At 47.1% G+C, this 13,441-nt stretch overlaps 2 protein-coding genes across 4 annotated transcripts in view; both read left to right on the top strand.

Moving 5' to 3' along the window:
- Positions 1 to 6,633, top strand: part of PNPLA2 (patatin like phospholipase domain containing 2) — a 30,059-nt gene extending 23,426 nt beyond the window's left edge. Inside the window, exons 8-9 of the mRNA XM_027703062.1 lie at positions 270 to 392; positions 1,203 to 6,633. Of these exons, the coding sequence (XP_027558863.1) occupies positions 270 to 392; positions 1,203 to 1,467 (388 nt within the window). The 3' untranslated portion in view covers positions 1,468 to 6,633. The remainder of the gene's footprint in view (positions 1 to 269; positions 393 to 1,202) is intronic.
- Positions 6,634 to 7,491: 858 nt separating this feature from the next.
- Positions 7,492 to 13,441, top strand: part of CRACR2B (calcium release activated channel regulator 2B) — a 45,824-nt gene continuing 39,874 nt past the window's right edge. Inside the window, exon 1 of one of the 3 annotated variants that reach the window (XM_027703006.1) lies at positions 7,492 to 7,509. The gene's annotated coding sequence lies outside the window, so the exon portion shown is untranslated. Of the gene's footprint in view, positions 7,510 to 7,668; positions 7,735 to 9,701; positions 9,831 to 13,441 lie in introns of those variants that run through there. The other 2 variants (XM_027702987.1, XM_027702978.1) reach the window with 2 other exon arrangements.

Below are 13,441 nucleotides of genomic sequence, written 5' to 3'. Positions count from 1 at the left end.
TCTCCTAACAGATAGAAAAGCTAGAGAAAAACACTTTCTGAATCTGAAATTGGATGAAAAATAGGGAAAGTGCAGACAGAAAATGTAAAGAATAATCTTCTGGGCTGTTCTCAACCTTCACAGCTTCTCCCCCTTAATTCTGTGAACGGTAGTGTAAATGCCTCAACACATTTGTCACTAAAAATAATTGAGAAGAGGCAAAACTGGCATTCTTTTCATCCTGTTCCTTTATGTGGTGCAGCTAATGGTTGTCTCTGGTCTCTTTACAGGCTGCTAGAATGGCTCCCAGATATTCCTGAGGATATTAGATGGATGAGAGAGCAGATGATTGAAATCTGCAACTACTTCGTGAAGAAAGCCAAGAAGAAACTGGGCAGCCATCTTTCAGCCAGGTATGGCTGCTTTCCTTCACAGCATTGTTCTGGACGAGTCCTCCTTTCCCCTTTCACCTTTGAATTCTAGAGATTCAACTCCTTTGAAGCAGAGAAAGTAAGGCACAAATTGACCAGAAGGATTTACTGCCCAACCTGAAATGTAAATCTGGTCCATGGTCTCTAGGCTTCTGATAGACTCAGCACAAGGTCTTCTTCCTTCTTCCCATTATAGGGCAGACCCTGTAACGAAGCTGTTACTTTAGCAATAGGGCAGAAGATGTAAGTCTGATTAAAATAGCATTCTAGTTTATTGTATGCTCCCTATAGAAGACAGAGGTGCTTGTCTTTGTGGCATTTTCTGGCCCGGGGTCCCCCAAAAGTCCCTTCCAAGAAGTACTTGTGTTCAAATGACCTCTTCTGCCTCAAGATCTCGGCCTGGTTTAGAGTGGGGAGGCAATGTGGTGGCCAGGAAACAACAGTTTCCAACGAGTGCTTTGGGTCTGTGTGTGTTCCTGTGCTTATGAACTGAACGCCCTGCAATAGCCCATGGCTTGAGGCTGTGGGAAGACTGTTGTGTGAATGAAGGTAGGAAGAGATCAGAGTTGTAGGCAGAGGCTCCTGGCTGTGATTTGGATCCTAGTACAAGGGTGTGATTCTTATCCACAAGAGCTGAGTTGTGAGGAGGAAAACAGACGCACACACACAGACTTCTGACTACAGTCATGCAGTCAGTGGTAGTATGAAATAGGGCTGTGGTTCTGGAGCTCTGGTCTGGTACCTGCTCAAGCCTTCCCATGTACTGATCCTTTGCATGTATTTGTCTTTCAGGCTTTACTATCACCTCGAGCTTGGAGGGCCCCAGAGCCTGCCAATTCCTTCCTCGCCACCTTGTGGTGAAGCACTGCCCGTGTGGATGAGAAGCACTCGTTCCGTGTCTGATGTCATGATGAAGTGGGAGGAGTACCAGCGCCAGCTCATGCTGGGCTTACTCTGCATCAATGTGGACATGCAGGCCTCCCTCTTCCCTCGGGAAGGGTTGCAGATCAAGCTTCCACCTCTAGACTGTGCGAAAGAGTGCCTGCCACTCTTCTGATCCTGCTGCCATGAGGGGATGAGGGTGGGTGGGAAGGGGAGCGTACACTGGGTGGGACCAGTCTCATCCCTCAGCAGCAGGCTGCCCTGTGCTTCTGAATATGCTGCAAAGGGGATTTCCCCAGGATAGAGACTGGTGGAATCGACTGTAGCCATTTGTTGCCCGCTGGGCCAGGCAAGGGATCTCTGTGTTCAAAGGCACACACAGGCTGATACCTTGTTCTAGACTTGCATTGAGGCCTGGCCATTGCCCGTGGCCAGGCTGATGCTGACTCAGCTGGGCTCTCCCAAATAGTGCACTTTGAATTGCCGTTGGCTTTTTACTGCAAAATAATCAGGATGTAGATGACGCTTTCAAGTTCATACAGCTTTTAGCTTCCTTTGTTTTTCAGAGCATGTGTCTCGGTTCTTTTCCTTAAATCATCTGGCATCCCTTAGCTCTTTGTGCTACTGAAAGATGAAGTAGCCTCTTGCCAAACCAATTTTTCTTGTGGCTTCCAAATCTCCTCTTCAGTTTCTTCTTTGCTGAACCATGTCCCTCTCTCTCCTAACTGCATCCACACTGGAAGCCAGAGCTGGCCCTGCTGCAGACTGCACTGGAACTGGAAAAGTGTAGAAAAGCTATGTATTTTCCATGATTCATGTTGTAATGGTCTCTCCCTTTTTGACTTTTGTACTCAAGGAACTGCTGCAACTTGAACTCTGAGTGTTAAGTAAGTCACCGAGCTTATTTAAAGAAGTAATTGACAGATTTTTTTTTTCCCCAGGGAAACATGTTAAATTTGAGGCTCCATTCCTGTCAGTGTGAATGGAATTAGTGTGGGTTTGCCCTGGAAAAGCTTAGCCTGACTATCTCAGGATTAGTTTAGCAGCTGAAGCAATGTGAAGTGCTTGTAGGAAGGTGAGATTGTGCAGGGCATGTTATTTTTGAGAGGCTTCTGGTGGAGTATCACAGCAAGTGCTGGGGAAGTGACTGCCTCTGATAGGGGTTGGTTGAGCTTTGCTCCTTAAGGGACTGTACAACTGAGGGAAATTCCAAGTGGGTGATACAGAATGGATCTCGCCAAACCGAGGCTTCTATCTGTCTTTTGCTCAAGAATTTTTGGTTGTTGAGGCTTTGAAGTGAGAAAGATTTAGGCTTGTAGCTACACTAGCCTCACAGCTTGCTCGTCTTGTGTTGTGGCTCACAGGTACAGCTCTGCAGCTGGCAATAGCAGGAGCACAGAAGTGAAGTGACGGGACTGTTGATGCACATGCAGCCCACTTGGAACTGGCTACTCCTTGTCTTGCCCCTTAAAAGACCAGTGCTAGTGGGTCTGTAGCAGGGCAGGACTGTGCCTTGGAAGGCACTGCCTTCTCAGCGGTGGTCTGGTCGTGACTTGCTGTGTAGAAGTATGAACTTCCCTGTTCTTTACAGGGTGAGACATGGCTTCCTGCAGGGATTGCATGTATTTAAGCTTAAGTCTTCGCACTGTGACACAAACCCAGCTCCTGGTATTTCTTTCTGCAGCTTGTCCAGCTACATGAGGCATCTTCTACCTCTCCCAGCAGAAAGTGTGCAACTGGCCAAAGCAAACATATGCTGTCTTTGCTGGGGAGCAGGACAGGATATCTGAAGTTGATTACATAGCCTATGCCTGGAATAGTGATTTATAATTTATAGACTCTGTTTTGCACCTTAGATTTAGAAAGGGAGAATAACACGAGAAGCTCCACTAACAGCTGGAGAAAGTAGCAAATCTGCTCCATCGTGTCTGCATGAGCAGTGTGGGTGAGGTGGTGGGTGCTGTTTCCTATCAGCACAATTGTGCACTGGGCATGGTTTTGGTGTTTGCGTGGAGATTCTGATAGGCATTGAGACTTTTCAGTAGTGGCTGTTCCAAGCTGGGAGGCAATGGAGTGGGCAGCTGTGGTGCTGCCCAGGAGATGCCAGTGCAAGTATGAATTTGTGACTTAGATTATTACCCCAACTGCCCTTTCTGGATGTAACCTACCTATGTAACACAAGGGCCTGCATAGCCTATAAAGTGGGCCTGCACTTATGCAGTCAGATTTAGTCTTAAGCTTTGCATAGTTAAGTCAATTAGGGAACAGGGAAGTTGCAACAGGAAGAGGAAAAAATTGGAGGATTCTGAAATCAGAATAGGAATATTGGATTACAAAACAAGTAAATCTTGTAATTGTCTAAAGCCTGCAGAAAAAACTTACTGCTAGATCTATGTAACTAATGGAAGTGAACCAGCAACAAGCTACTTACACTTAGTGGGAGCAGGATGAATTTGATGAAAATGGGAATTGAGAAAAGGTGTTCATTTTGTGGTGGGATTCCTTTTCTTCCACTGTTTTGGACTGTCTTTGGGGGAATGGCTGCACAGCGGCTTACTTTGCCAAAGGCATATCTCTTGTCCCTAATGCATACAGAGCAATTGGCAAGAACATATGGATATTTAGTGGCAAGAAATTAAGGCATTTTATCTGAAGCAAAACATCTGAGAGGGACAAAGCTGCATAAGGAAAATCCTGTGTTTATAAGCTGCTGTCCTTTTGACTTTGCCTTTTTTGTGTTAATATATGGGTGGAGAAAATGATGCAACTTATTTTTTTTATCCCTTCTTCCTGGACTGGTAAAACCACTGAGTGATTATGTAAACCACTAAACTATGAAACAAAATACTCTTGGCAACAGAGTGTGCTAAGAAGTTGCAGCTTGGCACCCTTATCCCCTGGATTTCCTCTGTTTGCCTTTTGCATCAGAACTGACTGGTCTGGTGCCGACTGGGCTGATGCCACTTCTTCCAGTGCTTTGACCCAGAAGGCTTGCAGGTTCTGGTTCATGTATTTCAAGACACTAAAAAGGCCTGAGTTTTGTTTTGTGTTTCACCTCATCTGGAGTTTAGTTTATGATACTAACTTCTGAAAGAGAAACTTTTATACACTTCAAACTGTAACCACAAACCAAAGCCTGACTTTAAATATAAAGGTCTAACTTTCACAAGGAAATTCCTGTTTTTCCTATGCTAATTTGCAGGGTGTGAACGGATACTGGGAAAGCACCACTCTGTATTAACCCTTTCTTTGCCTGTTTTTGTTGCCCAAGTGATAAAATGGCTGTCGTGCGATAGCTTGTTGGCTCTGATAAAGGAACTGCAGGCCTGTAAAAAATACCTCAAACTACCCTCATCTTTCTTTTGAGAAGTTTCACCCATTTGCTTGAAATTCTTGCTGCTTGTTCATCACAGATGAAGGAAGTAGGGAAGATCACCTTGTCCACTGATACAGAAAAAGAATTGTAGCAGCTTTTGAAGAAATAGTTTTTTGTTATGCAGTACTGCCTTATCTAGATGAGACCTCACTCCTTTTGAAATCTCTGGAAACCTTGTGGTAGAGTCTGGATTAGATATGGAGGTGTTTATTGTGATAATGCTAACTGAAAATTCTTCAAAACTTTGTTCTATGTGTACCTCATGGCGTGCAAAGTTGTCTTCTGGGCAGACACTGCTGATTAACCTACACTTGCCAAGTTCACAGGAACAAGGTCATCTGTAGCAGTCAGTCCCTTCTTCAGCAAAATGTGTGGCTGGGCAGCTGATCAGGGGGTTGCCAGGGCCTATCTGCTCTCCGGTGTATGGTGGGAGAGAGGTTAGGTTTCTGTTCATGCAGCCCATGTCCAATTATCCTTATAGCATTCACTGGACTCCTGCAGGAGTCCCAACCCTTGCTGTTTCCACTGTTTCACATAAAGGGTCTGTGCATTCAGGAATCCACTTTTTTTTTTTCTCTTTCCTGTGTTATTACTTGCTGTTTTTAACAAGGCTAATGGTGAACTTCTTGTGCATCTAACTAGCCCCTAACCTGCACAACACTGTAGAGTTGTTTTGTGTACAACAGTCCATACCTATGACATGCTCTGTAACCCAAAATTAGTGTGTAGGATGTTGGGTTTGGTTTGCTGCCTGCCCTACTGCTAATACTGTTAACAAGCTGATTTTTCAAGGGATAGGAGAAAATACTGACCACCATGTATAGCACCTAGAATAGTTTTCTCGTGGTTTCTTGGAGGGCTGTGTACCTGCAACACTCAGACCAGAGAATAAAAGAGAATCTGCTGTCTGACAGCACTGGGGTGTTCCTAGTACTTGTATATTTCCCAGTGGTTTTGTTCATTTTTAAAAATTAATCTAGTAATTCACTCCTTTCTTTGAGAGAAGAGCTCTCACTTTTGCCAAAGTGGTTTGGGAGAAATACCTGAAACTGTATGTGTTTTTTCCCTTAAGGGTCCATTTCTGCTAAACGTGCTAGATGTGGAGGGTGGCAGGGCTGTGCGTTGCCAAAGTGAGAGGACCTTCCCAACAGTTTTCTCAAGCTTAGTTTCTGTCTTCCCCTTAAATCAAAGAGAGAATGGACCACCTCACCTGGCTGCCATGTCAGCCAGCTTGTTTGTGCCAAACACACCCTGTGCCTTTACAGTGGGCTCTGGCCTGCCTGCCCTCTGTGCCCCTGCAGTGTCTGCCTTTCTGAGTGCAGCAGTACTTACTCCCCTCTGCTCTGCCTCCTTCCCCTTGCCTACTGGTGGGACGTTGCTCCACTTCCACGCTGCAGGCAGCTCTACTAGGACAGCCTCCAACTGCGTCCATCTCACTCTGTGGATCCACATCAGCCCTCCTGCACAGGGTGAGGAGGAGACCTCTAGTTCCAAATAGAAGACTTGGAAATGTAACCTTGAAATAAATTCCTGTTTCTTCTGGGGTTTTCTCTTGCTCTTGAAAACAGCATCTAAAACAGCTGTTTGAGCTAAATGTGTCCTGGGGCTCCACTGCTGCAACTGAGTTTCAGAAGACCCTTAAGCACACAATACACGTGGAGATCCTGTGGAAATTACTGATGTCAGAGCAGCAACCAGACCAGCAATAGCATACACAAGTCACGTATTTATACACAGCAATGTCACTAAGTAGTGTTCACAGTCACTTTAAAAGTTCAGTATTAAATTGTTGATGCTTTTTTTTCTCTCCTGTTTCTATTTTCTAATGTTTTGCTGAAGAAAATGTAACTATTTATTTTGGCAGAAATATATCTTCTAATAAAAACTTTCTCAATATATTTACCTGGCTGTGGTAGGTTGTCTTGCTATTTAAAGGTTTATTAAATACTTTTTGAATGCACTGTATGATGTGGGTTTGTTTGGCCAGGGGCCCCCCCTTCAAATTTGTCTCAGGGTAAACATGTATCAGCATGTGATGAATGGGGCATTGACCTGGAGGTGAAAAAATGGTGCATTTTGGTCCAGTTCTGACTTCCTCCAGCTGAAATGACCCACATGCTATCACCCTCTGTTTATTGGAGCTTCTGGGTAAACCCTGGTTTCCGGGAGGACTTAGGCACCATCTTGTGGGAATAGCAGGTGCTTGGCACCTGTGAAAGGGTCAGTAAAAAGTTATTCACAAGTTTGAAAGTTCTCCACTACAGGGGCCTCTCTTGAGGAAACTGAACCTGTCTCTTACGCCTCTGTTTACAAGTGGGTGAAATAGATGGTACTGCCTGTGGTGTGTCTGCCTCTTTTGGTCAGATACCAAGGTCTGCCACGGTTAATCTCCAGCTGGAGCACGTGGAAACCACCGGGTCTTGGGTTGTGGGCTCTTGGGTTAGGGGAAAGTCGTGGCTTTCCTTGGTGCCAGCCCAGGGAGCTGCGTCCAGGCTGCACAGCTGGGATCCCCGGGAACAAGACAAATAGCCCCACACCGGCCGGGGGTTGCCGCTGCGGGGTGTCTGCTGGACGCTGCGGGGCTCGGGCTTGTCTTGGTCCAGGCTTTTGACAGCAGTAAACTTTAGGAAGAGACTTCGTTAAGTGCTGCCACGTGACGGGAACGAGTACTGTAATTAACATTATAGCATGTAGCTGGTAAAGCGAACAGCTTTTTCTTTTTAACCTCTAGTGCCACCAAAATAACAAATACCCCAACTCGGTGAAATAGATCCTTCCTTCCTAAAGCCGCCTGGGCGATGTCCGCGGCTCCGCCGGAGGAGCAGCTGCGAGCGGGGCTGGGTGCGCGGCTTTCGCGTCTCTCGGGGGTGTTTGGGATCGGGGCGGTGGGTGGGGGTTGTTGCCGCTTATCCCGCGGGGCAGGAGAGGGACCGGCCCCAGGCTCCCGCTCCCGTCCGCCCGCGGCCCCGCTCATTTCCGGCTCGGGGCCGCCCCCGGCGCCAGAGACGGCTCCGCTCCCCCCGCCCGGCGGCCGCAGGTGCCGCCCCGCTCCCCTCGCCGGGCCAGGTAAGCGCCGTGAGGGACTCCCGGGGCGGGCAGGGCCGGCAGCGGCACCGGCAGCAGAGCGGGGAGCTGAGGGCGCGGTACCCCTCGGACGGGTCCCCTCCGCGGGGCAGCTCCGGCTCTGCCCGGCCGGGACCGGCTGCCGAGGTGTTGCGGAGCGGCCGCCCCTGGGAAGAGCCCCGGCGGCACCTTCACCCTCGCCTGTCCGGCCTCCCGCGCACCGCCCCGCGGCTGTGGGGAGAGGCAGCGGAGGGCTGGGGGGCTCTGTGAGCTGCGGGTTCTCGCCTGTCCAGAGCCACACACCTGCCTCGTCCCCAGCTGTCGGAGGTGGCTTGCCGGTGAGGGAGAGGTACGGAGCATCCACGTTCCTGTGCAGAGCTGCGTTCCCCACCACACACCGCTCCTGAGGCGTAGCCGCGGCCGTGTCATGGGATGGGGAGCGCTGTCCGGGTCGGGTCCGGGATGGGGAGCTGCCGCCCCTTTCGCCCTCTCTCCTCCTCTTGCTGTGAAGTTTCCAGGCTTCTTTGATGTAAGGTCACGGGACTTTGGTCTTGCGTGTTGGACCTGAATGCAGACCTTTTACTCTCTCTTTTTTTTTTTTTTTACAGCATCCTCTGTTCAGGGACTGTTCTCTTTTGCCACGATTTTCAGGTGCAGGTGACACTGCACAGTAAAGATGCTGCAGGTCCCTATGGCAGCTCTGTCGGTGCTGCTTCTCCTTCTCTTTGGAAGGAAAAAATACCAGAGTTTTCCCTCTCCTAAGACTGCAGCGTCTTTTTAACATCCTGTGTGCATGGGATGCACTTCAGTGAACTTGTGTGTTGAACCTCAAGTCCTTCCTGTAGGACTTCCTGAAAACAGCCAAGGGGAAAAGAGGCCAGGGATCTCCAGCCTGGGACACAGGGAGATGGCGGTGCTCAGGAATATCCTGAGGAGGCAGGATAATCCAAACACAGCTTGCTTGTTTAGTTGTGACCTGCTGAGTTCTTGGTTATTCCGATGGAGACGATGGCTGTTGTGCATCAAGGGGCTCTCAGAAAATCTTAATTTCTAGCTTTGCTTTATGCAAGGTCAGGGGCAATTGCATCTTATTTCTTATGTTCTAGAGCTGTATTTATTTTGGAGGATCATATTAGCAGGTTTGTGCAGATGAATATATATATATATATATATATAAAAATATTTATACATCTCCTGAAGGCGATGGAAATAGCTTTTCTAGATCAAACAGATAATCAGTTTAGTCTGTCCTTTCACTGGCCAATTCAGGTGGTTCAGAGTAGATTCTGAGACACTGGGCTGGAAGATTCTGAGCTGGGTTAGAAGAATCCTCTCTTTGCCAGGACACCCTGCTGCACAGAAACTGATGTGAGGTCTGAGGCATTAGATTTTAGAATCCCTCATAAGATGGTATAAATGTCTCCAAGGCTACTTTGCTGGGCAAATAGTGTTGTTCTCATTCTCCAGAGCACCTCTTGCATCTCCAGAGCATTCTCTTGGTCTTTTGTGGCAAGCTATGGTGGGTAGTATGAACTGTCCAATTGGAAAGTCTGCTCAGCTGTGTTGTCACCATCAGATAGGAAAATTTCTATTCCCACCCCAATTGATGCATCTAATGAATCAAAACCCTGTCTACTGATCTGAAGATGGTATCGCAAAGGAGGACTTCGTGTGAGACTGTCTTTAACAGCATGCAGACAGTGCTGGGGACTGCTGTTCCTTGTGACTTTGCCAGGCAGCCTCAGAGAATAAACTAATGGGATGAGGACAATTGACAGTAACAGCAATCACATGGACACAGTTCTGTGCACAATGTTCTTCATGGTCAGAGAGCTTTGAGGATATTGATCCTTATGTACAATAAAGTAGGCTTGGTTTCCATAATATAGTTACTCACTGTCTAAATCTGTTTGATTTCATAAGGCTGCTCAGGGGACTTAATTCTTCCTCTTCTCCTTACCTGTTTGTAGAAGCTCATCTTGGATTTAAGGACGGTGACAAGAAACTTCAGCTGCAGCAAATGTGTCCTCATCCACTGGGTGGAGCAGCCATCTTGTTCCTGCCAGATGCCTTGGCTTGCTGTCCATATAAAATCTGAGGTGGAAATAATTGATTTACTTTGTTTGTCTGAATCTGGAATGATTCATTTTGTTGTCCTACCAGAAGAGCAGAATAGTAACAGTTAGTAAGGCTTTCTGTCCTTTGTCACTGTGCATCCTTCGAGGTATCCATAACCCAGCAGCTTGAAAGAAAGGTGCTGTGGATGTTCTGATTACCCCTCTTAATATTTTCTATCAGTGTTCTCTTTTCCCCATCCTGCATCCTGAACCTTTAATTTCTTGTCTGATGCCAAGAAGGATTTCCCTGTGCTTTGCCCTAATTGCTCATTTTGCTAAGCAAACCTGACCTCTGCAGCTGGGCAAGGAGCACGGGTGGATCTACTAAGTGTTCCCATGTGCTTCTGCTGTGGCAAGGAGCACCATGTGCTCTCCTTAGGCCATATGTTCAAAGGTTTGCCAGCCCTAAGCTTTTAAAAATCATCAGCTAGGCATAAAAAAATGCCATGGAATGATGTAACTTTTTATTTTTTTTAATTCTTAATTTGCTTTCTTGTGCTCATTTCTGATTGTCTTAGAGATTTCTGCATGTCTGTATAAGCTTCCAAGAAATGCTTGAATCTCAGTATTTCACTGGACTGCAGGACCTGGGTGCCTCAAGCACAATAACAAATACTGTGAGCTTTGAGAGAAAACAATGCCAAAAATAGCTGTTTTGGGTTCTGTGTAGGCTGTGGTACTGTGGACTTTCAAATGAAGTCTGGAGCCATGGTGGGCTTCCCTGTGCTTTGTTCAGGTTGGGGTAACATGATTGGGAAGCCCTGTGGACTTTTTAACCAAGTGTTTTTCTCTGAACCATGTGTCACAGAGTGCTAAAGCAGGAACAAATACTGTCTTGTGCTCTTAGAGACTGTGGCTTTAATCATAGGTTTGTTTGGGAGGAAATGGGGTATGGTACGATGCTTTGGAAGAGTACAATGTTCTCGTCTGCTTGGCATAACTGGAAGAAAATCTGTCACGTAATAAGACTGAGAGCAAGGAGGCTTGTAACATCCCTGCTTTCTACTTAGTGAAGTGTGTGAGTGCAGTTAATTTAGCAGAGATGTCATCTGAAGGAGGAGTTGTTGCCTCTGCTTCTGTAGTTTTAATCTCTGTGCTGTAGGAGACTGTGTATCACTTTTCTGCCCCAGTTACTGGCCCTGTCTATGTGGAAGGGTGTGCCTGGTTCAGAAGGATGTCTGAGGATTACACATACCTGAAAGTCCTGCAGGAAAGGCTTATGTTGTTCAGAGGATGGTAGAAGACCTCTAAAAATGTGTTTGGGAGCTGTGAACCTTTGGAGATCTGCTTTGGTGGTCCAGCACAGTGTGGGCTTGAGGCTGGCTTGAACTTGTGTTGTTGGTAAGATTCTGGCAGATGTAAAGTTGTCACTGCTCACAGCAAGTGATGTGTCGTGGGCTGAGGCAACCTGTGTTTCTGAGGAGGACATGAGACTATGAACAAGGCTCTTAAGACCTATTCTACAGCTTTTTTGAAAGAATTAGCCTTTAGCACATGTGCTGGATGTAGGCTAAAGCAATGCAGCGAAGGCTTGAAAAATGTCTAGTCATTGTAGCTGTGCAATCAAGGTAACAACATCCAGCTGTTTATTGCTTCCTGTCTCAAGTTCCTCCAATGAATAACAAGCAAGATATCTGCAGACCTTTGGAGGAATAGAACTGGTAACTGTGTGTTGTTTAAAATAAAATTGTGGAATGCATAAATAGGTAATTTAGGCCATGGAAAGCAAAACTTCTGGGAAAAATCCAGCTATGTTTGGATATAGCTAGGTGAGTCCAGCCTCTGGAAAAGTAGGGTTAGAAGGAGATTGCAGGCTAGCTGTAAAGCCTTGACTGAGCATGGTGGGAGCTGGGGAGAGGTGCAAGTGCAGGGAGGCGGATGGAATAATACTGGAACTTGGTGGCCCTCACTGTTAGAGTAGCTGAATCCCTCTTCATCGAATTCAAAACATCTTGTGAGTAAGAGTAATGCTTTTATCTGGCTCAGTTTCCCTTCTTCTCCCTCTATAAAATGACAAGAAGGAAACCAAGCTCACCTCTGGCTGTGAATTGAAGCTGTAGGTGACCTGTAGGTTGACAGCAGGACAGATATTGAAGTCTTCTCTCTGGACAAGTGGTCTGACTCCCTGTAAAATATTGCTTTGTCTATTGGCAAGGACTAGTGTGGCTGTACCGTTTTTAGAGAAGGTGAGCTGTATGCCTGTGCTAGCACCTGAGGTGGTGGTGAGATGAGAAGTGTAAATTTTGCTTAGCCTTATTTTCTCCACAGTTCTTGTTTGTGGACTAAGTGCCTGTTTTTTGTGGGTGGGACAGGCAGGCCAGCAGAGCCATCCTGCTCTGGGGTGCATTGTTGCAGGCTGAAGCTCCTGGCCTCTGCCCAGCACCCCTCTTGGGCAGGTGCAGAGCTACTGAGCTTTGCCCAAGAGGCAAGAAAAGCGTCGTCATTGCTTAGATAAGATAAAGCATGACCAAATCCTTGTTACCCTTGGCAGGTGTGGCTAGATGCCAACTGGAATTTGTGCAGCTCAAAGGAGTAGCCAGGCTTTGCAGCTGTGGGGAGGGTTGCAAAGCCTCTTTAAAACATGGAGGATGCTGGAGCACAAAAAGGAAGGTGAGTGCACCCCAAGGGATAGTGAGAGCAAGGGGCTGATGGGTGTGAGTAAAGGAACCGGCATCCAGTAACCCTGTGGGCAGAAGGACTTCTGCTGTGTTTCCTGTGCCCTGCTGCGGACTCTGGTGTTGATGTTGCTCCATGAGCAGGGCTGAGAACCTCTTCAGCAGCAGCGTCTCTCTCTTCACCTCTCTGGTTTTTGAAGTTCAAAGATGCCTGTTGTCCTGAACCGTGCCCTTCTGTCTGAGATCATGGGAGATTTATTGGAGGTGGAAAAGGACACATGTGGATGCCCCTACAAATAGACATTTCTTCCATTGCATGCCTTGCTCCTGTGCTTGAGAGCCACCTTCCTTCTTCCTCACCCTCTTTGCCTCTTAAAGGGGTACAGGATGTTTGCTCTGCCTTCCTTTCTTCCAGACATGTAACCAGAGAAGTAATCCTCTGCTCCAGTACAGGTGCTCAAACCCTTTTGATTTAATGCGTTTGCTATGGCACAAAGAGTCCTTCGCTTCCGATGCAAATCTGGTTGCTCAGTCAGAGCTGCTCAATGCAAATGGACCACTTGTAGCTGTTCCCTCTTGGAAGAGTGGTGCAGGCTTTATGTAAAGCATGAAGGCCTGGAGAGCAGAGAATACACAGATTTGTGCCAGAGGAAGGTCAGCATGGCTGTAGTTCACTCACAATCTGTTTCCAGACTTTTGAGGTGGGATACTAGGCAGGAGGATATTTCAGGCTGTCAGTGTCAAGTAAATGAGTGTTTATAGAAATGGATTAACATTTACTGGCTATGGGTGTCTGGCGCTTGGTCGATCATTTTCTCCCCTCTCTCCTTACCACCTCCCTGCTGCATCCAAGTGCAGAATCTGCGCCGACTGCGATTTGGTGACTCAACCCATTCTGACGCCTGGATCCCTTTCCTCTATTCAGGTTGGACAAATAATGTTCAGTCTGTAATCATGCTTGAGAGCTCTTGCTATTGC

Source organism: Neopelma chrysocephalum, unplaced genomic scaffold, assembly GCF_003984885.1.
Source record: "Neopelma chrysocephalum unplaced genomic scaffold, ASM398488v2 Primary Assembly neopelma1_24, whole genome shotgun sequence".
Taxonomy (NCBI): domain Eukaryota; kingdom Metazoa; phylum Chordata; class Aves; order Passeriformes; family Pipridae; genus Neopelma; species Neopelma chrysocephalum.
This window is presented reverse-complemented; position numbering and strand designations above follow the sequence as displayed.